The sequence below is a fragment of the Python bivittatus genome, unplaced genomic scaffold (genome assembly GCF_059951505.1).
Source record: "Python bivittatus isolate LINGU-HERP-01145 unplaced genomic scaffold, Pbiv_v1 ctg000020_np1212, whole genome shotgun sequence".
Classification (NCBI taxonomy): Eukaryota; Metazoa; Chordata; class Lepidosauria; order Squamata; family Pythonidae; genus Python; species Python bivittatus.
Genome location: NW_028277030.1, coordinates 34,042,827 through 34,068,401, shown reverse-complemented (window position 1 = coordinate 34,068,401; position 25,575 = coordinate 34,042,827). Strand labels below are relative to the sequence as shown.

Here is a 25,575-nt window from a genome sequence, read left to right as displayed (position 1 = left end):
TCTTCAACCATTTCCTCCATGTTGGTGAGGATTAGGTCAAGAATAGGAGTCTTGAAGACATATGTCAGATAATTTTTGGCTGGATTTTAGATTACCGGTTTATATTTGGAATATGCTAGGTTCCATATGCTATTTCAAATATGCTTTATGGTAGACTAAGAAATATTTCAAAAGGTATGCTGCTGATTCCGCTAGGTTTTGTGATATGTCTTCATCTTGTGACATATTTAATTATATTTGTGCGTAAATACTTTAATTTGTAATATCACATTTGTACGCTTTCCTGAGACACCAATGTTCACTGTCCTGATATTAAAGTTTTCCACAAAAAGCTTGCTATAAGTCATGAAAAGTCTTTAACTGGTGCAGATTAGTGCATTTATTGATAATCGGCCACGTAAAGTTCAAAATTCAACTATGATTTACTTTATTTATTTATTTATTTATTTATTTATTTATTTAATATTTTACTTTAAGTAAGGGGAAACAAATTACTAAGCAGTTTTTTAAATATACGTATATCTCCTGTCTGTATAGTAACCCTGGTGCAAGTGAGTGTAGTGTAGCAGTTTATTTAATACAAGAACCTGGAAACAGCCCACATAGATCTGCCAGATTTAATATCACCTCAAATACAGGATGAGACTTTATAGTGGCAGAGAGCGCTCCTAGAACACCCCAGTACTGTGTGTATATACCATTTGATTAAGATCATCAAGGTTTTTTACATGCAAGTATTTCAACAGCTTTAATATTTCCATAAACAAATTTGTAATTGAAATTTAAAATTTAATATTGGATTTAAATGCTTCTTGTTATTTCTGTTGCACTTCAATAATAATCACGTGTTCAGTAGATAGCTCAAGAGAAGCTGAAAGATACATTTCTTAAATAAAAAAGATCTGGTATTAATCTCTAGACTGGAGATATAAGTGGTGAGTTCAGTGTCATTCTTTGTGGCTTTCAAAGAAATTTTGATTTTAGAAGAGTTCTCCTCTGTCTTTTGATAATATATTACTTTTAATTTTATTACTTTGATCTGTTTAATTTAGTTGTTCATTTTTAATCCTGTATAGCTCCTTACTGCAGCTTAAATCATATTGTGAAGAATGGTGGAATTGTAAATAAAACCAAGGGCACAGTTGGCAGTACAGTTCACTACTATTGTAAGTCTGGATACAGGATAATTGGTCACAGCAATGCAACTTGCAGACATCAGCCAAATGGCATGTACCAGTGGGATTCTCCTCCACCTCTTTGCCAAGGTAAGACTTCACTTAAAATACATATTTCATTGTGATATCATGGTATTTAGGAGCTGAAGAAATTCTGATCCCAGATGTTAGTTTTTCCAAGATAGTTATGTAATGTACCATTTGAGTTTCCAAGTCAACAGAACAGAAAGGTTCTCTATGGCATGCTGCAAAAAGTGTTCAATTAATATGGGAACTGAAACATTGAAGAAGAAAAGAAAAAGAGGTTTTCTTTAGCAAAGGTTCAAGCCATTATAAAACTTTAAAAGCAATTCTAACCTTGAAATTTCTGTTGATAATAAAAGAATGAAAAAAATTGCTTGCAAACTGTGCCAACAAGCAAGATTCCACGATAAGTAAGATTCCCTGTCAGGAGAAACTAATGAGAAAAAGAGATCAGGTTGGATGGGAGCTCCAAAAAACAGAGACACTAAAAGTTCAAGTCCAATGAGGAAGAACAGTGGATTGAGTGGAAAGAACCAAAGTGGCTGTTCAAAAAGCTTAATGAAGATCTGAAAACTGAGGGAACTTATTGAAGGCATGGCCAAACTTCCCTTCAATATCTTTGAGGAATCCTAGAGTGAAGTGTCAGCTGACTGCAGAAGGGCAACCCTTTCCCCTATATTCAAAAGGGAGAAAAGTAGGACTTACGTAACTGCAGTTTAATGTAGGAAGTATCTAGAACAGTCCTTAAAAGGCTGGTGTGGGTCTTCCGGGCTGTATGGCCGTGTTCTGGAAGTTTTGTTTCCTAACGTTTCGCCAGCATCTGTGACCGGCATCTTCAGAGGGCAGGAGCACAGACAGGAGCAGTTCTGTCTGTGCCCAGGATGATGTGACCCTGTTGTGGGTATGCTGGTGAAACATTAGGAAACAAAACTTCCAGAACATGGCCACACAGCCGGGCTGTCTGGCCGTGGTCTTGAAGTCTTGTTTCCTAACGTTTCGCCAGCACCTGTGACCGGCATCTTCAGAGTGCAGGAGCACAGACAGGAGCAGTTCTCTCTGTGCCCAGGGTGAAGTGACCCTTCTGTGGGTATTTATAGAGATCTGGCGGGGGGTGTGTGGGGGGGGGTTGGGTTACTGAGTGGCTGCTTGTTTTGGAGTCAGCATCTGTGTGTATTTTCCTGGGGATTAGGCAGGGTTTTTCTTCTACTGAATTGTTAACGAGGGGCTGCTGGGGGTGATTAGCAAGTTCATTGTGTGAACTGTTCACATGTCCTGGTGGTTGAGCTGAGTTCGTTGACCTTTTGCAGGCTGTATTTTTCAGGATTGGTAGCCAGGTTTTGTTGATTTTTAGACTCTCCTCTTTTTTATTGAAACTGTGCTGGTGTTTGTGAATCTCAATGGCTTCCCGGTATAGCCTGGTATAGTGGCTGTTGGTGTTGTCCAGTATCTCTGTGTTTTCAAATAGGATTTTGTGTCCAGTGTGCTTGAGAGCATGTTCAGCTACTGCAGATTTTTCTGGTTGCTGTAGTCTGCAGTGTCTTTCGTGTTCTTTTATCCTGGTATGGATGCTGCGTTTTGTGGTCCCGATGTATACTTGTCCGCAACTGCATGGTATGCGGTATACTCCTGCAGCGGTGAGGGGATCCCTTTTGTCTTTTGCTGCTTTTAGCACTTCTTGTACTTTTCTGGTGGGTCTGAAGATTGTTTGGAAATTGTGTTTTTCCATCAGTTTTCCCATGCGGTCTGTGACCCCTTTGATATAGGGCAGAAATACTTTATTGGTGGGTGGCTATTTTTCTTCTTCAGTCGCATGTTGCTTTCTTGGTTTGATGGCTCTTTTTATTTCATTCTTGGAGTAGCCATTTGCTTGTAGGACCCAATTAAGGTGGTTAAGTTCAGAGTTTAGGAATTGGGTTTCGCAGATCCGATTGGCACGATCCATGAGGGTTTTGATAATGCCTCTTTTCTGACGTGGGTGGTGGTTGGAGTTTTTGTGTAGGTACTGGTCTGTGTGGGTGGGTTTTCTGTAGACTTTGTGTCCTAATTTGAGGTCTGGTTTGCGTATGACCAACGTGTCTAGAAATGGAATTTGGCCATCCACTTCTTTTTCCATGGTGAATTGTATATTGGGGTGGATGCTGTTTAGGTGGTTCAGGAACTTCTGTAGGTCTTCTTCATCCTGACTCCAAATTGCGAAGGTGTCATCCACAAATGAATGGAAAACGGGCTTTAGAAACCGCACCCGTTACCCCAACAGTCTGGTTCCGATTTGTGGATGACACCCACCAGACCCACCAGAAAAGTACAAGAAGTGCTAAAATCAGCAAAAGACAAAAGGGATCCCCTCACCGCTGCAGGAGTATACCGCATACCATGCAGTTGCGGACAAGTATACATCGGGACCACAAAACGCAGCATCCATACCAGGATAAAAGAACACGAAAGACACTGCAGACTACAGCAACCAGAAAAATCTGCAGTAGCTGAACATGCTCTCAAGCACACTGGACACAAAATCCTATTTGAAAACACAGAGATACTGGACAACACCAACAGCCACTATACCAGGCTATACCGGGAAGCCATTGAGATTCACAAACACCAGCACAGTTTCAATAAAAAAGAGGAGAGTCTAAAAATCAACAAAACCTGGCTACCAATCCTGAAAAATACAGCCTGCAAAAGGTCAACGAACTCAGCTCAACCACCAGGACATGTGAACAGTTCACACAATGAACTTGCTAATCACCCCCAGCAGCCCCTCGTTAACAATTCAGTAGAAGAAAAAACCCTGCCTAATCCCCAGGAAAATACACACAGATGCTGACTCCAAAACAAGCAGCCACTCAGTAACCCAACCCCCCCACACAACCCCGCCAGATCTCTATAAATACCCACAGAAGGGTCACTTCACCCTGGGCACAGAGAGAACTGCTCCTGTCTGTGCTCCTGCACTCTGAAGATGCCGGTCACAGGTGCTGGCGAAACGTTAGGAAACAAGACTTCAAGACCACGGCCACACAGCCTGGAAGACCCACACCAGCCATCGTATGCCGGCCGTGAAAGCCTTCGACAATACACCCACACCAGCCATCGTATTCCGGCCGTGAAAGCCTTCAACAATACAAAGTCCTTAAAAGGATTGATCTGTAAGCACCTTGAAAACAGCAGTAATTAGCAAAAGTCATCCTGGATGTGTCAAAAACAAATCTTGCTAGACTATTTAATTTCTTGATCGGATAACTTCCTTAGTAGATTGCAGGAATGCTATTGACATAATCCATTTTGATTTCAACAAAGCATTCAACAGGTTATATCATGACATTTTTATTAGCAACCTATGGAATGTGGGCTAGATTGCATGACAATTATGTAGACGCACAACTGCCTCAAAAAAACATATCCAAAGCATTTTCATCAAAGCCTCCTCATCAATCCGGGGTCAAATACAGCATGCTGAAAGGTGAGTTGTGGGTTCAACATTCTTCAGTATTTTTTATTGATGACTTGGAAGAAAACACAGACTTATCAAGATATGATGACACAAAATTGGGTGAGATAGCTAGTATCCTAGAAACAAAATAGTAAATTCTCTTAACATATTAGAAAGTAGAATGAAAATAAAATGAACATTAGCAGAAACATATGCAGAATTATTTACTCAGGAGTAAAAATCAAATGCACAGATATAGGATGGAGGACCATTCTATCTTGGCTTGTTAATGGTGAAAAAAATCTTAATTGCAAAGTTGTTTGCAAACTGAACATGAGTAGCAGTATGATGTAGTTTTAAAACATCAGACATAGTTCAGAGAAACTATCAGAGAAGGATAAAAAGGATGATTGGGGAATAGAAACTAAATCCTATGAAGAGAAATTGAAGGAATTGTGATAGTGTTGAAAAAAACTGGGCAGAGGTATGATAGCATTTTTCAAGTAGCTGAAGTGCTGTCAACAGAAAAAAGTTAAAAATAAGTTCTCCATAACCTCAGACTGCAGGGCAGAGAATAATGGTTTTAACTCTCAACCAATACAGAACCAATTATCCAAAGAGGAGGTGGGTAGAGCTAGACAGCCATCTGCAAGAATTCTTTAATTTAGAATTCTAGCATTGAGCAGGAGGTTGGACTTGATGGCCCAAGTAATCCATTCTGACTCTTTGAGTTTGTGGTTTTATGATCCTACCTGTATATTAGAATCGTCATCATAACTACCATCATCATAGCTATGACTTACAAAGCTTATTTGAAATGTTCAGCATGCCTTATAATAAATATTATCATTTCTCTTTCCCATTCATCTCCTCTTCCTCCTGCCTATACATCCAATGCACAATTTTCCTCCTGCCACATGTGCCTCTTTAAATTTTCTCTCCTGTCTGCCACCTACCATAATCTGTACCAATTACCTCTCTGAGAAGGTAAGAATAGCATTTTAGAACAAGAGCGTATCCTCACCTCACTCAATCCTTATTGCCTGCCATCTTAAATTACCCAAAATGTAGTTCCCATTTTTAATGTTAAGTATTTTAAGAGGCAGAATCAACATAGGCTGAGAACTATCTCGGCTTCCATTCTGAAGCCCAGCTGCCTGTTGCAGGACCTTGATAATGCATGAGTCTTCTGCAGATGTCCAGCCATTCTAACCCTGATGCTACACCTGCTATATGGATAAACGGTAAAATTGCATCAAAATTTGAATTAGGTATTGAATGGGCCATACCTGATTTTCTTTTTGTTACGATTACAGTACAGATCTTAACAGAATTATTTGGTTTCCAGGGTTTTTAAGCACAACATTGTTCTGTCCTAGAATACTAACTAGTCTCTTGAAACTAATTAGCATCAACTTGTTTAGTTTATTTTCTATGTTTTGGTGGATTTTTCCCCGAAGCAGGCAATTTCATTATGTATGAATTTGTTGAACTGACTCCTCTGGTATAACTTGTAATTAAGCACCAGGATTGTACTGTAAACAGTGATTGGAATCTAATGTGCCTCTGTTCATTATTACAGAAAATTGTGTAGTTCCTTTCTTTGTTTCATAACTGTTTGAATTTTTATAGGCACACATCTGTAGTAGCTTGGGCTAAGCTGGTTAGGTCAAAAATATTTTTTATTTCCTATCTGGTCAAGTACTTTTACTGTGAAACAAAAGATTTGACTCTCTTCCAAGGTGTTATAATTTATTGTTATTACTGTTACTTTTAGTGACTACAAACAGCAAAAACTGCAGAGCCAACAGTGCATTCAGAATAATTATATCTGAAGAAAATAGCAATGTTTACATTTAAAGTTACTGAAGTAATTCAATTATAATACCATGGTCAAGTTTCCTAACTACGGGCTTTTTGTTGTTTGTTTTTTTTAAAGGTAAAAAAAGGTAAAGCAAGAATGCTTCCCAGACCAAGGGATCTATGCTTAAGAGATTATTTGGCCAACATTTGTACCTTTATTTTAATATTTTAAAATATTCAATTGGATGTAGAATAATCCTTAGTGCTAATCTACTAAAATCAGTAGCTTTAAGTTACTCATAACTAAATGAAGCTTAACTGATTTTAATGAGACTAAGTCTGGTTCTAACCCATTAAGAATAAAATATACAGAGTACCTCATTATGTTATATATGCAGTTCAGCAAAGGGGATTTCAAATATACAATCCAAGGATATGGGATTGCAGAACAAATTATACAATGAAGTGTGTAAAAATGATAAAATAGTCATATTTTTTTAAAAGTTGCTCATATAAGTACCATGGTTTAATTGGCTAGATTATTATGCCATAATACATGGAAATGTTTCAAAGTGCAATAATGATACAGGTAGTCCTCATTTAATGACTGCCTCATTTAGTGACCATTCGCAGTTACAACAGTGATGAAAAAGTGACATTACAACCAATTCTTACATTTATGACCTTCACAGGTCTGGAAAGCAAAGAAAAGCTGAGTTAAGATCATAAGCACTGTTGTGGTTTCACTTAGTGACCGCTTCACTTAGCAACCAAGTTATCAGTCCCAACTGTGGTGTCTAAACAAGGACTACCTGTAGTAGAGGAAGGGGCACAGCATTTTCAGATATGGTATCTGAGTGTTATATAAGGGCCACAAACTGTAAACATGATTTTAAACAAAGAGAATAATGTAAATCAAGTACACGGGGAAAAAACTTAAAAATATACTTAAAAATAAGCCAAGGAAGTCAAGATTGGTTAATGCATTTCTATTAACATAGCAGAAGCAGTAAAGCAGGAGAAAACAGGGTGTGAAAGACTCTACCAAATATGGAGAAAATTTTGGACTCTACCAAATATGGAGAAAAAATTTTTTAGTTGTGGTAACAGTGTACCTTTTCAAAATATTCTTCCTGTTATTATTAGATTTTGCACAACTGTTAAAATGTGTGTTTTTTTCAGCAGCAATACAATATATATATATAATGTAATGCATATAGTATTTTTTTATCTACAGCAGTAAAGAATAATTTTTATGATAACTTTCTGAAGTAAGACCTTTTTTCCCCTTAATCCCCCTTTTCAGCTGTATCCTGTGGTATTCCAGAATCTCCTGGAAATGGTTCAGTCTGGGGTAATGAATTTATTTTGGGCAGCAGAGTGATATATGAATGCAATGAAGGCTTCAAGCTAGAATCTAGTCAACAAGCAACAGCAGTGTGTCAAGAAGATGGATTATGGAGTAATAAAGGAAGCCCACCTGTCTGTAAACGTAAGTATGGATTTTTTAAAAAAATAGTACAATGTTGTAGAGTAAGTTTTACTTTATACTTTTGACTGTTCAGTACAATATGATAGCCTGTCCTAATGACTTCGTCTAAATTTCCATCCTTTGTTTTGTACTCCTATAGTAAACAATTCATTTATTTATGAGTTAGTAGAAAATCAACTAGATAATGCATTTCTCATGCCATGGTTGTCTCCCTTCAATAACCTTTTATCAATGATAATCAGTGGATATTAACCCACTGAAAAGTGAAAACACTAGGAAAAATTTGTTATATTGCAACTACCCTGTTTGATTTTTTTTCCATTGGGATTGCAATAATTAATGATAAATATATGTTGTTAATGAAAAGTCATAGTCCTGTAGGATAGCGATAAAGCATGTATTCTTTTATATTTTATTTACACCTGTAATAGCACAATTCATTGCCATTGTTATGATTATTGCTATAATTAATTTTTTATTAAAATTTCTAAGGGAATTCTGCTTAATTCCTATTCATATCTTTCAGGATTACTTGAATCAGTTTTGGTCATCTTGACAAAATACTATCACAATATCTAGATTTTGAGTGGGGAAAAAAAATCTGTTGAAAATTGCTAAAAATATTTTAAGTTTTTTCTCTTGAATTTCTGGTAAATGCATTTTGGACAGAGAATTAACTAATAATCAGCATCCTGGTTTTTCATTTAATAATTAGTTTATTCTACTTTCATCATCATACCATAGTTTTATACTACAATCCCAAGTAAGCAATGTTATTTCAGTCTCACTGTGATTGGGCAGTGGAAGGGATATCCTAAATATATATCACAACTTTGAAAAGTGATACATGATAAAAATTCATACCTTTGTAATACTAATAATGTAGTGTTTAAATAACTGGAAATAACTTTCTCGCTTCTCTATTTCTGAAGCTATAGGCTATAAGGAACACTGGGCATAGAAAAGAAAAAAAAGAGTTTCAGGGAGTTAATTGTTAATAATATTTATTCCAAAACTAAGGAATTTTTGATGTTTTAATTTATTCTTTTCCTCCAAACAAGAAGTTAATATATAATGTACAGAAGGCATGTTGTGTAAACTAGCTGTAACCTCATTATTCTATTTATATATTAAGGAGTCTCTTAATGAGACATAGCTTTCTTTATACAAAAGCTTCCTAATAGGAGTTTTGTGGATACCCCATATTTTCACCATAAACATCATTCAAGTTGCCTCTTTTTCTTTTTATTTTCCTCTTAAGGCTATGATTCATCTAACAGGTAGAGTTGATTTCCATTTATGCAGGTTTAAAGATCACGTCTGTAGAATTAATGATCAATGAATCTTCTAGATAATTTTCTTTCAACAAAGTGCTAGCTTGAGAGCCAGTTTGGTATAGCAGTTAAGCTGCTGGTCTAGAAGATGAGAGTTTGTAAGTTCTATCCCTCCTTTAGGCATAATAGCCACCTGGATGGCTTTGGGCCAGTCACTCTTTCTAAGCCTAGCCCATCTCACAGGGTGGTTGTTGTGGGGAAAATAGGATATGGAAGCATTATGTATGCTGTCTTGAGTTGTATAAAACAAACATGTGATATTAATCTAAAAATAAACTTTTTTAACTCAGAAGTCAGGCTTCTAAGAATCAAGTCACTAAGTCTCTTCTAGAGTACTACTGGAATTCTTTCATTGTTCATCCTCATAGTGCAGTTGTAGCACAGAAAGCACTGAGAAACTTGCACTAGAAGCAGAATATTCTTCATGCATTTACATCTGTTTATTATGTTCCCCTCTTCTATTTATGATGTTCCCCTTTCCTGATTACTTGCTTATATGGGTCTACTTCATGTCCAACTGCAGCATCACAATAGTTTGGACATATTGTCTTCTGAATTTCCTTCACATTGGGAATTATTTTAATTTGTTTTGGATGTATTCTTTGGACGTGCAATCATTAAATCATGAGTGAATAGGCAACTTGGCTGGATGAATGAGTGCCCACTGATATTTTCCCCTTTGCATTCCACTCAAGTAGATGGCAGCGCCAAAGCTGATACCACCAACCTTCTATTCTGCAATGCTTCTGGAATCCTGATGCAGCAGAGGAAACACAGCAATCTAGATTTGCAGTAATAGATGCAAAATCTCTCTTTTTCTGCAGGTGGTTTATGTGCTGCTGATTTTATTGGATTGAGTTGGAAGACTGACATAACTATTACGTTAAATGATTATGCAGTCTTGAGAACAAGTTTATTCCCCAATGTTCTCATCAAATATCTCTGTTCTGCATATTGTGTCTAAACTTCTCCTTACTTTGTCTTTTAGCAAGACAATTTCAGATGGTGATAAAGTTTTGACCCCTTCCTTGTTTCTCTGTAGATACAGATAGTTATCTATCAGACTTTGTATTGTACGTAGAGTGAAAAGTGGATATCAGCAAATATAGTATAACATCTGCTTAATATTCCTTTCTGCCACCTGTACTTGAAAACATTATTATCAATATATTTTGTTTTCCTGTTATTTTGTTGCTTTTTTAATAAATGATATTTTTGTTTCACTTAAACATAGTTATGGTGCCTTAGTGATTTTAATATTTTGTTATGCATTGGGTACTTATGTTACTCAAACAGCTTGATTGTCATGAATACAGCTTAAAAATAAAGAAAAATATTTTTAGAAAGGGAGAACAATGTAACAGATTTTTCTTTTTTTAGTCGATAAATATAACAATTCAGGAAAAAAAATCCTTAGCCTTCCATTTGATGGAGATTAATGTATAAAACTTTTCATAATTTTGTTTATATACCAACATTTTAATTTCATATCAGTGCCTTGCTGCATCTTGAAATTCACTCTCTTGTTGTCTATAATTATCAACCCTTCCATTATGAATTGTGTTAAAAACACCAAGTCTACTTCTTCAACATTTTTTTTTTTTTTTAGCAGATGCACAATTAGGTTTTTTTTTTTTTTTAATGTATTTATTTACTATGAGAGCTTGGGTGTGGATGATGTTTCAAAACACATACTTGATCACAGACAGGTGCAGTTGGTTTATTCTTGTTTTTACTTGGATTATTTATTTGTTTCTTTATATTCCTACATTTTATCCTGGAACTCAAGATGGTGTACACTGCATTTCTTCTTCCTAATTTCCCCCAACAATGTGTGATGGGCTATTCTGAAAAAGAATAAATGGTATAAAATTACCCATTGAACAACTATGGCTGAGAGTAGAATGAAACCTGAGTCTCTCCTGTCCTACACTGCTACACCACACTGACTCAGTTTCTATTATGGCTATTATTGTTCAACTTTCTGCAAATCTCTTGAAATAGAGTTGTTTTTTGATGGGAAAGTATATATAATAATATAATAACTGAAATCAGCTTCCAAAAGTTTGGAAGCAGGCATGTGGCAAAGCCATTCTATTTATATTTTATTTTATTCTGAAAGAAAATTAAATAAGCTATTATTTATTATACATTTCTACTATGTAAGTATATTAATTTTCAGAAAATATAGCATAAAAACACAGTAAAATGGCATATGGAGTTTCTTGCTTGGGAGAAACAGAAAAAGTATTGGGTTATTTTCCAGTCCCTTCCAGTGTGAAAGAGTGGAGAGAGAGAGAGATTCCTAATAATGAACCATTACTGAAAAATTTCTTTTATAATCCATTATGACTTTCATTCAGTAAAAGTATGGGCACAATTTAGAATCTGCATAAGACATGAAATGAGAAGGAATGCAACAGAAAATTGCCTTTCTTAAGTGTTATTACACCAACTTAATGCTGGATTTAGCTTTCTAACAACAATTTGTCTAGATTTTTAATATAATTAATTAAGTCATAGAATTGCATCCTCAATTCTGACAGAACAGCAAAGATGAAAATATACAATGAAGATTTTTTAAAATTCAGGATTAATCCTGTTTTTGCCATGTATATGAGTATAGATAAATAATCTCACTCTAGTAATATGATGTGTACTCATACCCAAAGGCACTACACTTTTGCCGCACTATACATGGAAGCAGGCATCAGTTCATAAGAATGTCAGCAGAAACAAATCAGCATAGAAAGAAGAAAGGTTTTTTTCTCTTCATTTAGACGAATCTGACATAATATCTAAATCAGATCTCATGTGTAAAAATAGCAAGTGTCAGTGAAGTCTGTGACATACAAGAGGGAGACTGATAGATGCCTAAATAATTTGCTCTAAATATGGCACCAGTACAGCATTCTGTATTTTAATTCAAGAATCTAAGTAGTTCTGATAAATCAGAATAATTTACAAAAAAAAAAAAAAAGTTACCAATGTACACATAGCTTTCTAGTGTTATCAGTATCTATGAATAGCTCTGCATATTCATTATTATGCTTTACCCCTTATATTCTTCCCTTATTTGTAATGTATCTCCTGGGCAAAGAGTGAGAGAAGGTCATGCTAATAACTTTGAGCTAATCATATTTCCCAGTTTAGCGCACCTTACACAGTAATTGTGAAGATAAAAATATAGAAGAATATTTTTTTGCCATTCTGAGGCTAGAAAAGTAGGATAAATATAACATTTTAAAATAGTCCTATTCCTATTGTAACATGATTCCTTGTGCAAAAATCCACAATCACTTCAGTGTAGTCAAAAAGAAAAATGAATGTTCTACATAAGAATACTGTAGTATTCTTCATTTTAGTCATGAGGTAGGATGAGGTGACACTCTATAAATATAATTTGACTGACATTTCTTCAGCCAAAAAATCCCTGGATTATTCTTGGAGGCTCTGCATTCTTAATAGGCTTTTCGGTCAATGCATGACATTGAAAACCCAAAAAAAGGAAGAATCCGGTGGCACCTGGAAAGCTCAGATACCTGACTTGAAGACCTTTTTCCATCTCTTCTCCTGTAGTGCTTGGAAGAGAGTGGTTTTTGTTTTTTGTTTGCAAAAGAGAGGATGATATGCCACTTGGTTGCTTATTTATTTATTTGATGTTTACACTGTCACAATTCAAAAGATTCTCAGCAGTTCACATACATCAATAGAAATACAATAAAACATCCACAGTAAAAGAATTATCAAAAACAGTCATATAGTAATTAGTCAGTGTGATGGTGTCAGCTCGTTCCCTCAAAGGCTCTTCAAAATAATCCATTTTTATTTCAATCTGTACCTTTTTTCCCCTTATGATACTTTATATCATTCAGGATTTTCATATGTATTTCATATTTTTACCATTATATCTTTATTTTCTATCTCTGCTCTCTCTGTGTGTATATATTCAGTTTGGCTCATCAGCTTTTATGCCATCATGCTTTGTTTGACCCCACATTAACAGACATATGAACCTTAATCCCACTTTTCTTCAATGTAAAAAAAAAATGGTGGTGGCATGTGCCCCATTCTATCAGAAAAGTAATGTTTGATATTCAGATTGGTACAAAGAACCTGAATCGATCGCATTAAAAACATTTTAAAAGACCATGTCATGCAGTTTAAAGTTTCATGAGATAAATGTATTGTTAACAATTGTACCTGTATTACTCATTAGGTAGGAGTTTAAGTTCTCTATAGTCCCCACTGAATATAAAGTAAATTTGGCTGTGATCCTAAACATACTATGCAGCATCAGAACAATGCAGTTTGTGACAGGACAGCATGTTTTAAATTTTATAACTAAGACTTAATATATTCTTTCTTCTAAATTTAAAAAAAAATTACAAGAATGCATAGATATCTACAGTTTTTCCTGTGTCTAAACTTAAAACACTTTCCCTTATTAGTGATTTTTAAAAAAGAAAGAAGAGTGATTTGCACTAGAATATGCAGTTGAATAATGTTTACAGCACACTCAATTTCACAAGGAAAAATCTACTGGCACTCAGGTAAATTCCTCTTGTGAAGTCATTTTAAAAGGAAAATCCTAATACAGGACTGTTCTTATTTCACAGCTGTGATTTGCCCCAGCATTGAAAGTCTGCTTTCAGAGCATGTCATCTGGAGACTGATTTCTGGGTCAGTGAATGAGTTTGGAGCACAAATCATGTTGAGCTGCAGCCCTGGTTATTATTTAGTGGGGCAGAGACTCATAATGTGTACAACTAATGGAACCTGGAGTGATAATGATGAGAGACCAATATGTAAGGGTAAGAAATCTTTATTGATACATTGTTCAGTTCTATTTAAAGATATTTATTGCCAATATCTCATGAAGATACTAATATTCTGTAAGAGCTTGATTATATACTTGAGTATAGTTCATTAGGAAATTTGAAAGCTTTATACACATACACACACATGTGCAGGTATGTTAAAAGCCCTATTGAGAGCCCTGTATGTACATATACTTATGGATTCACTTCTTCAATGGAAAAAGTATGAGTTTCTAGCTTCTGTGGGTGGTAAGAAGAACAAACCTTGATCAATTTTAGTTCAAGGAAAGGAAAAGATAAATTTTGGATGTTTATATCAAACAGAGAGGTCTCTCTATTTTTATATTTAGTGCAAGCTGCTCAAAATTTTTGTTATATCAAACCACACAAATAACATAAATATATACATGATTTTATAAATGGCTTTTTAAATAAATGACTAACTCAAATTTTGGTATGCTGCATATCCTTATAATGGTCTTTGATTAACCTTTTCCTTTATAGCACCAATAAAAAAATTGGAAGCTTCAAAGTGTTCCAAAGTTGCTGTTGTTTTGTTTTTTGTTTTTTTTTTAAGATTCCCAAATGTATCCAGTTCTGGTCCAAAATATTAATTTATAAGTTTCTTGTTGCTGCCATGCTGTAGTTACTTTATTTTCCCTTTTCAGTTATTTCATGTGGAAGTCTTCCATCTCCACCAAATGGAAATAAGATTGGGACCATGACCATTTATGGAGCCACAGCAATCTTTACCTGTAACACTGGATATACACTTGTTGGGTCTCATGTGAGAGAATGCTTAGCAAATGGACTTTGGAGTGGAACTGAAACACAGTGTCTTGGTAAATATCTATAAAAGGTTGAAATATAACATCTGAAAAGTAAAACATTTTGCCTGAAGGATATCTTTTTTCATATTAAACTTTTTATTTTTTTTAGGAAGTTATGTTTCCATTAAAATTTGGAAGTTTTCATTGTATGGACTTTTTGTTTTGTTTTTAACCATTCAGCTTAAGGCAATGAAATCCTTAAGGAAAATGGGAGCCATTTCTCAAAAATTTTCAGACAATTCATAAATCAAGATAGCAAGTGAGTTGCAAGGATAAATTGCCATTGGAATTTGCCACTGATGTTCTACCCAGGAAAGTGCTGTTGAGGAAGGCAGAAACCATGATGGGACAAACACTTTAGCACCACTGAAGACATTGCACAGATCTCCCTTGACATACACATAACCCAATCCCTCTTGACATGAGCACAAACATGCTTACATATTCCTAAAAGTAAAGTCAATTTAGCATTTAACATACTGAAGAATCTGCAGTTTATATCTGTAGATTACAGATTTTCATTTGCTAAGATATTTCTGCAGTCATAATTGACCTTCAGAAGGCATGTTCAATTTCAGTGTCAATTTCTTACAATTAAAGATCAGCCTGAAGTAGTACAATTCAGTACAAAATACATGTTCAAACTAAAATATCTCAAATAACAATAAAAATTATTAGTATAAATTAAAGTCCTAACATTTTATTGCATAGTTGGTACGCAAGACAGCAATTTGAATTATATTTTCAGTCACATTTTGTGGCTATGTGGCAGAACATCCTTGGTCCCATTAACAAATTATTACTTTGAAGATGGCCTCCTGTTACAACTCATGTGGTGAGAGGCTGATAAGCCACCTGAATAGCAGCAAAGATGCTTGCTGTGGACATATTCCTGCAGAAATGATGAAAAATAATGCTGACCAGTGGGCCCTGATTTTGGCTGCTCTCTTCACATTTATTGATGGCTCTGGGCAGTTTGGACTGGAGTCTGGCAGTGGTTGTTCCAGTCTACAAGAAAGGATCAAAAGCTGATCTGATTAACTATTGCCCCATTAGCCTTTTAAGTATAATTGGGGAGCTTATGTAAGGCATCTTTGTGATAAATTCAGGACTGGTCAAAGAATGAGAAAATCAATGCAGCTGAACAGGTGGGGTTTAGAGAAGGTCATTCTGTGATTGATTAGTACCTGACTTTACAACCTCTGATTGCCAAATATATAAAGTGGCCAAAGGTAGCCCGTTATGGTGCATTTGTGGATTTTAAATTGGGTTTTGATACTATAAATAGGAAGAAACTTTGGCAAGAACTTGAGGCCTCTTTAGTAGATCATTACCTCTATATTCCTATCTATTTTCCATATCCTTATTGTTGCTTCCATATTGTTATTAAGAATAAAGGCTTATTCTTAAGCCTTTATGACAGGAATTTGATGTAGGTAAGATATGGTGGGACACTTAACAAAAAAGTTACAATGTAAAGTGAGACAGGATTATATTTTGGCCCCATTTTTGTTTAATTTCTTTTTGATTTCAACCTTATGAACCTGACTTCCATTCCCCATAGATAGCATGTAAACCCATCTCTGCCAAATGTGGATGATACAGTGCTTCTTTCCTTTACTGAAATAAGCTTACAAAGAACTCTTTGAAAGTTTCCACTATTCTCTCAGAAGGAAGACCTTGAAATTAACTATGTAAAAACCAAAATTCTGGTGTTCCAAAGTTGTTTTGAGGAATGTAATTGGTGAATTCAGGGGCAATATATCAAGCAGACCAGGTTTTACAAATATTTGGGCATTGTCTTCCAATATAATGGCTCCTGGACATCCATCTAATCCATGTAACACATGAAGTCTAGAAAAGCATGGCAGTGCTCCTTATTATTTTTTTTAGTATGTGTAGTACTTATATTCCAGTGGTTGTTAAAGTATTTAATAGTAAAATAATCCTGCAGCTATTATATGGGGCACAACTTTGCATCCCCAGAGATTTTTGTCCCCCTGGAACAAATTCAAACTCAGTTCTTGCTCACTACTCTGAGAGCCCTCGGGCTATCCCTTATGCTGCATTAAAAGCAGAACTGGGATTGGTAAAAATGGAGACCCAGATCTGATTAGTGAAAATTACTTACCACCTCAGATTGAAATATCAGCAATTTGGCTTTATCCACTAATTCTCCATGATAAACCCTCAAGTTGTATATATGAAAGAGAGCAAAAGATGGCAAATATAGGCCCACAATCATTAATTTTAACTACATTGGATTTTCTATCATGAGGCAAGGAAAATTGTTAAACAGCACCTATGGGACATTGCCATCCAGATATAATTATAATTATTATAATTAGAAATTATTAGAAATTATAAAAATTATAAGTTATAAGTTAGGACAGGTATATCAAGAACAGTACTTGGCTACAATGCAATTAATGACCAAATAATATTGATTAGATTTAATGGACAAACCTTTAATATGATGGTCATTCAAGTTTATGCTCCAACCACCAATGCAGAAGAAGAGGAGGTTGATGACTTCTATGATCAAGTTCAATTTGAAATAGCAAAATATGCAATCAAGATGTGCTGCTTGTGACTGGAGGCTGGAATGCTAAAGTTGGAAGCACAAAAGAGGAAAATGTAGTTGGATTGTATGGCTTAGCAAACTGAAATGAAGCAGAAGACCAACTGATCAATTTCTGCTACTCCAATGATTTCTGTTCTTCTATAGCTAACACCGTCTTCAAGCAACTAAACACATACTCCATCTGGACATCACCAGATGGAGTATATAGAAATCAAATTGACTATATAATTGCTAAGAGGAGGTGGAAGAACTCAATTATAGCATCAAAGACGTGGCCAGGTGCTGACTGTGGAACAGATCACAAACTGCTCATGTGCAAGTTCCAAGTTAAGCTAAAGAAGAAGAAAGCAAGTCAGTTTGCACTATATGATCTTGAATATATACCCATCATTTCCAAGGAGAACATCAGGAATTGCTTTGAAGTCCCAAACTTCATTGATAGAGAACCAGAGGAATTATGGAATGAACTTAAAGAAGTTAAGGATGAATGTAAAAAGAAACTTCCAAAACTGAAGAAAGAGAAGAAAGCAAACCGGATGTCAGAACAAAAAACAAGGAAAGTCTTTCAAAAGATGTCTGAACTCAGAAGGAGGTTCCTACCTCAAATTGGTATGCTAAAGGATGCCAATGGACAGATAGTAACAGATTCAAAGAAGATCAAAGAAGTATACTGAAACACTATACAGTAAAATAAATAAATACCTTAGAAGATATTCCTTACTTACAAGAACCTCTAGTACTAGAAGATGAAGTTAGATCAGCACTCTGAGTATTACAAAGTCGGAAGGCTACAGGAACTGATGGAATACTGACTGAAATATGGCAAGCAACAGAAGAAGTATCAGTCAAGGTTCTAACCAAACTATGCCAGCAAGTCTGGAGAACATCACAGTGGCCAACCAATTGGAAGAGGAAATCTACATTCCAATACAAAAAAAAAAAAAAGATTTAACAGAGTGTGGAAACTATTGTACAATATCCTTAATATCCCACATTAGCAAAATAATGCTTAAGATCATCCAATGCAGATTAGAGCCCTACGTGGAAAAAGAGATGCCATATGTTCAAGCGGGTTTTAGAAAAGGCTGACTAACATGAGACATTATTGCTGATGCACGCTGGATAGTTGAGAAAGCCAAAGAATAACAAAAAGAAGTCAGTATGTGCTTCACCAATTATAGAAAAGCCTTTGATTGTGTTGATCATGTCAAGCTGTGGAAAGTGCTCAGAAAAATGGGTATCCCAGAAGATCTCATTGTCCTCATGAGAAATGTATATACAGGTCAGGAAGCCACAGTACAGACAGAACATGGTGAAACAGACTGGATCCAGGTTGGCAAAGGAGTGCATCAAGGCTGCATACTGTCCTTATTTATTCAATCTGTATGTAATATATATATATATTAAGGGTAGCTGGATTGGAAGAAAATAAGCGTGGTTTTAAAATTGGAGGAAGAAACATCAATAACCTGCACTATGCTGATGACACTACCCTGAGAACCAAAAATGCAAGGTACCTCCAAGGCCTTGTACTAAAAGTCAAAGAATACAGCGAAAAAATGGGACTAAAATTAAGTATATACATATTAAAAGAAAAACAAAAACCCAAACTAGTGACAACAGGTAGAACCCCAGCCTTAGCACTGACAATGAAGATACTAAAAGCTTCTGCCTTTTAGGATCAACCATCAATTGTAAAGGAACAAGCAGTCAAGAAATATGCTGCAGACTAGCACTTGGCAAAGCAGCCACGAAGGCCTTGGAAAAGATATTCAAATGCTGTGATCTGTCTATACCTACAAAGATCAGAATCGTGCAAACCATGATATTCCCTGTGACACTCTATGGAAGTGAAAGTTGTACGTTAAAGAAGCAGGATAGGAAGAGTATTGACACATTTGAACTTTGCTGTTGGAGAAGAGTCCCGAGAATACCATGGACAGCCAAGAAAACAACCAAATGGATCATCAAACGAGGCACAAATGACCAGGCTCAAATTATCCTATTTCAGACACATATGCAAAAACCCAGCTCAGGTTTTCTGTAATAATGCTGAGAAAGGTTGAAGGAAAGAGAAGAAGAAGATGACCAGCATCAAGGTTACAGTGGTGATGAGTGCACTGTTGGGAGACTTGAAAGAACATGTTAGGGTTAGATTGTCATTGAGAAGATCTATCTATGTGGTTGCTAGGAGCCAGAAACTACTTGATGGCACATAATTGATCAGTTGGCAAACTATCTCCATGGATTCACTCAGGCCAAACAGAGGAGGGCATTTATGGTAGCACATATTGATGGAATGCCCATAGCAATTTTATATGGCCAATATACAGGCTTTCCTTTTTCCGAATACCTTTGTCCATGTCAGCCCTCCCAGGTAAATCAGACAGGAAACATGACTAGATGAGCTAATTCTACTTTATTGTAAGGCTACGTTAACAGAATCTTGCAAGTCTGAAAGTACAAATCTCCCTCCCTCCCTATTTATCACCTGAGTAGTTAGGGCAGGTCCTTCCAAGTTTCTTTCTCTGGCCATTACTGTGTGGCAGGCTCCTTTCTCTTTTATCTGATCATTCCCTAGACGGCATCTCTTCCCCATATCTTCCAAGGTCACCCTCACATTCTATCACAGTCAGGTGATTCTGCAGAGGTGGAAACAGTTGGCCTTGTCCGAATATGCTGCCAATGTTATATGGATGCACATTCATCACTTCTTATGCCAATTCTAGTATGTTGGCCAGGTAGATATGCTTTTATGGTTGTTGTTTTTTTATTATTACTGGTTGATACAAACCACGAAAAAATGCTTCAGGTTGCAAATTTTTGCTAACTTGCTTACCAGCACAATAAGATATTAGGGTTTTAATTTGTGCTAACAGTGTTTATTGTTCATTGAAATATATTATTCATATTTTAATTTGTACTTTATACTGAATTGCATTATTTCTGGCTGATCTTTGATTATAATAAATTGAAATAGCAAAAGAGGTGTTTGCTATGTTTAAATATGGGCTGTATTCCTATTTTAATTTTTTTAAGCAATGTATGTCCTGGGATCATAGCCTGATATAGCATCAACTTCTTATTGTAAAAAGCGTCAAGGCATTTTAATATTTTGCAAAAAATTCAGTTGGGTTATTATTAATGGTAATAGACTTATTACCAGAATAGATAGAGGTATGTATTTATCAATGTAGAGGCTCCCCAAATCAAATAACTGTGTGTGGATTACATTAACAAGTAAAAACAATTAAAAAAGAAACAGAACATAAGCACCCGGAAGACATATTCTAAATAATAGAACAACCTACAGGGCTTAACTGCCACTCTGGCCCAAGGCCTGGGAGAATAGCCAAGTTTTCAATGACTTTCTGACCACCATCAGGGTGGAAGTCATATGAATCTCGGGGGAGGGGGGACGGGGATGCCGTCCCAGAGGACAGGTGCTGCAACAGAGAAGGCAAGTTTCCTAGGTCCCAATAGATGACATTGTTTTATCAAAGGGACCTGAAGTGTACCAACTCTGTTCAGTCTCACTGGTTAGGCAGAAACAATTGGAGACAGGCAATACAGACTGAGTCTGTTCCTTCCCATCCAGACTGCATAGCCTCCAGACACTAAGAATGTAGACAGCCACAGAAATGACCTTGGAGAAACTCTGCATAAACAGTTACAGAAACAAAAGCCGACATGAAGACTGGGAAACAGAGAAAGTGTGAGGGAAAATCTCAGGTTGGCTCTACCTTAATTCATTGGGGTATACTGATGATAACTGAACCTAAACCAAGAATTAAGCTCATTCTGCAGATTCATGAAGGTGTTAAACAAAAGATGTGGGAGCACTGAGTTCCGAGACACTCCACAAATAAGGGCCTGTGGACTCGATCTCTTCTCCCATCAATACTGACTTGAAGTGACCATGAAGAGAGGAGAACCACCATAACTCGGTGCTTCCCACTCCAATCCCCACAGCTGGTCCAGAAGGATACTATGATCAACAGTGCTGAAAGCTACTAAGAGATCAAGGAGCAGTAGATGGATGCACCACACCCATCGCAATTCCACCAAAGGTCATTTGCAAGCGTGACCAGTGCTGTCTCCATAACGTATCCTGGTCTGAAACCAAACTGAAGCAGATCCAGACAATTCATTTCTTCCAGTATTTTCTGCCCAACTAGCTTTTCAACAATCTTCCCCAAAAAGGGATGGTTGGAGACTAGACAGAAATTGTCCAGAATCATTGGGTCCCATGATGGCTTCTTGAGCCTGCAACTTGCAGGTTACCTGTGGACATCAGTCCCTATTTTATAATCTGAAAGCATCTACAGATTGCATAACAGATATTTGCCAGCAAAATAGCCAATTTTCTGTTTTCTATTACTAGCACTACTGCTCCTATTTCTGGTGAAGTAAGAGTAGAGATGAATTCATTAGGCCTCCGTGGAAGAAAATGCATCTATTTCCTCTTGTTACCCCAAATACTGGAAAAAGTATATATATAAAAATAACCTACTGACCTGGGAAAGTCAGGTGATGGTGATTTTTAAAGAAATAGTTTCAACAGATATCATGAAATATAGGCCTATTGCATGATTAGGATTAAAAATAATGATTACATTATTAGTTAAAAGATAAAACTCAGTCTTAAATAGTTATAACTCTCTAGTTCAATTTGGGTTCATTCCTAAAAGAAATTTAGCAAATCCAGTTATGAGAATATAATGCTACTTATCCTAAATATAGTATGCTAAATTGGAGGCTTGTGGAAAGGATTGAAATTCTGCTGCTAATTAATGGGGAGGTTTGTGTTTATTTCTGCTGTGCATCTATCTGCTGCATAATCCTCCCTTGTCATTGAAGGCTTGGAGGAAGGACTGAAATATACAAAACTTCACTAGCTTTACTACCATTAAATGTTTTTAAAGAACCTCACAGAGTAGAAGATTTTTTTTCCAAGACAATTATTATTGGAAATAGAATTTGGAAGTGAATTCATTTCTCTAATTATTCAGTTGCATTCACCTACAAAGAACAGTAGCTTCAGTGGATCAGTTATGATTGTTTTTCAGAAAGGGGTACCAAGCAAGGATGCTGATTCTTATTTTATCTCGATTTATTATAGAAGAATTAGCACAGTATACTAGGAGAAATATGAAGATTCAAGGTCTGAATATAAGTACAAAACACCATGTAATTAATTAGTAGATGCTGATATTTCTTAAAAATTCAAATAGAAATATATCTCAATTGTTACTTGAATTAAATGAATTTCATGCAATGGCAGATTTAGAAGTTAAAGTTGATAAATTAGCTGCTAAGTTAATTAATATGATAAAGAATCAGGCATAGAACTTCCTGGATTAATTTTTACTCACTAGAGTCTTTTGTATCGAAGTATAAAAAGGCTTGCAATGTTGCAGTCTCATACAATCTTTGTGATAATTTGAGCTCCAGATCCCTGATGTGGATCATATTAAGACAATTAAAATTATTTGAAGAGAGAGATGATTTAAGACCAAGGAAATCTCAACAATATTAGACAAAACACTTAGATTGTATTAGTCTGGAAAAGTTCTCTTGGGACAATGACTTTGGTTCTGAACTTGAATCCCATGAAAATTATTTGTGGCCTAGAATTTCACTCCACAGGTGATATTTCATCTCTCTAAATTTACCCTATATAAATTACAACTCTTCTAGATTGTTTTGTTAGAGGTATTAACCAATAGAGACGTATTATCATGTCTTGTGAGAGTGCTTTTGATCAAAAAGGTTTTGAAGAAATTGGAATAATCACTCACCAATCATGAGTCCCAAAGTTGGTTTATAATCTATATTTTCAAAATTGATCCAGAAAATTATTATTGTTATTGTCAGATGCTAGACTGAGTTCATTTTTAATGAAGCTATTTAAAATATTGAAAATTATCTTGGCCTAATGAATTAATAAAGAACTCTGAAAAAGTTACAGTGAACAACAAATTAAATCAAATATGCTCACCATTTATAACTATATTTCTAAAGTTATTTCTCATAGATATCCTTCATGTATACAAATGTTCTGGACAGGAATATTGTATATGGATCTGTAAAACGGTTGTAGTTCTCCATATGCATTTTGGGGACACACAGACAGTCCCAATTATTTTTTAAAATAAAAATACTCTACATTTATCATTTTTAACATCTATCTGTACTATTTTTTTTTGTTTCCTTTTTGTCCTGTAAAATAAAAATAAGTAAAATTATCCCCCTCCATCTATGAGAGGCCAAAGTATCTTTTTTAAAAAGAACAATCCCACAACATGAGAACATATACCCATCCCTCATCTAGGAGATGGTACAGCTGAAATTTTGCCTGATCTTCCAACCATAGAATATATAAGTAAATATATATATTTTACTTCAATCATAAGGGGAAAAAATTTGAGAAATCTAAGGTAGTACTCATTTTAAAACAGTTTCTATCAAAGGGTACTACGCAAAACAAACAAGGCATAGAGAAAAGTATATTTCTAAACACTTTTATCACTAAAGCTGGCATCTTCTAAAATCTGTACAGTATAATATCATAAATAGTCATTAGAATTCACCAACAAGTTTCTTTAAATTTAATGTCAGAATGCCAGTTTAAATCTTCATTTCCTATTTGAATACAAATTAGTTACTTGTCATTTTGATAGGTATATTATAACTAAATGGCTAATTTGTTTTATCCTGCCCTTTTTAAAAATACTAATGTATTCTGCTTGAAAAGTAATCATAGTTGTCACAATTTAATTCAAGTATGTGGATCACAGAGTAGTTGCTTAGATTTCAACGCTAAGTCTCTTTCCCTCAATAAGGGACCAATAGAATCCATGTCTTTATGTATCATGATAAAAATGAAAAACTGTGTTCTTATATATTGTATTATGCAAATGTACTAATTATAGCTAATAAAATAGTTCACAAAATAATTTCCTTCCCTTTTCTTTTTTCCAGTGTTTTATCAGTGTAAATTAGTAATGAGGGGAAGGGATTCTTATTGCCTGTTATAAGATCAATTAATGCAGAACTCCAAATACCTGGAAGGAGTTCAGAGAAGTTCAGAAAATTTTAGAAGCTACCCCATTTTATAGTTTCAAATTTCTGTTCTCTTTTGTCCTACATTCCAAAATTGGCTGCATTATTCAGTTCCCCATCATGCTATCTTTCTATATTTTCTTTGAAACTCAACAGTCTTGACTCAAAAGAATAATAAATTTCAATTAAGAGATTCATTTTTTACATTATGGTAAAATCATGTGTGATATTTATGATCTGTGAAAGCCAATGTATTTTTCACAGATCTCTTGAAAAGAGAACTTCAACAAGCATATGGTTTTAGTTAAACCATAATGTCATATATAATAACTGCTGACCTAAGCCTGAATAAGCTAATCATTTTTATGTTTCCTGAAAGCATTGTTTATATGTAGACTATTTGAAATACTTAAGGCCTAATTTGGCTTGATTAAAATTTACATATATTTTGCTTTATTGCCTTGCTTCTTCAGTTCCTAAACCCTTTAGATGTTTAATTCCTTCAGATTCAAACTAAGAGGAAATTATTAAATCTACTAAGTGCTATGATCTGTAATTGAAATGAATCAATTTGCCAATGCATTTGCTTGCTAAGTTTTCTTTCAGATCAAAATATACCATCATATTCTGAGTTAGCCTTAATTCTAAATTATAAGTCTTCTAGCTTAATGATAACCATTACATTTCAATATTACATGTCCTCAGGAATTTAAAGAAATAATTTAGTATAGAAACACTAGATTTAAACCAACTTAGTAATGTGTCCTGTTTTCATAAAGCTATGTATTGGGAGGCATATGATGGTTGATATCCATACAGTTTTACTCTATAATCCACACTCTTCTTGCTCCAGATCTCCCCCTTCCCAAAAAGCATATATAGACTTGAGATCTGGCTGATATTTCTTCCATAAAGAGAGCTAGTGTGATATAGTGGGTAATGTGTTGTTGAACAACAGGGAAAATTCAGGTTAAAATCCACCCTCAGCTTTGGAAGTGCTATTTATACCTTCTTG

The 25,575-nt window shown here is 35.3% G+C and overlaps 1 protein-coding gene across 1 annotated transcript in view; it reads left to right on the top strand.

Moving 5' to 3' along the window:
- Positions 1–25,575, top strand: part of CSMD1 (CUB and Sushi multiple domains 1) — a 1,157,732-nt gene that overhangs the window by 1,059,802 nt on the left and 72,355 nt on the right. The window contains exons 49-52 of the mRNA XM_088136832.1: positions 1,077–1,265; positions 7,742–7,927; positions 13,881–14,075; positions 14,750–14,923. Coding sequence (XP_087992958.1) covers positions 1,077–1,265; positions 7,742–7,927; positions 13,881–14,075; positions 14,750–14,923 — 744 coding nt within the window. The remainder of the gene's footprint in view (positions 1–1,076; positions 1,266–7,741; positions 7,928–13,880; positions 14,076–14,749; positions 14,924–25,575) is intronic.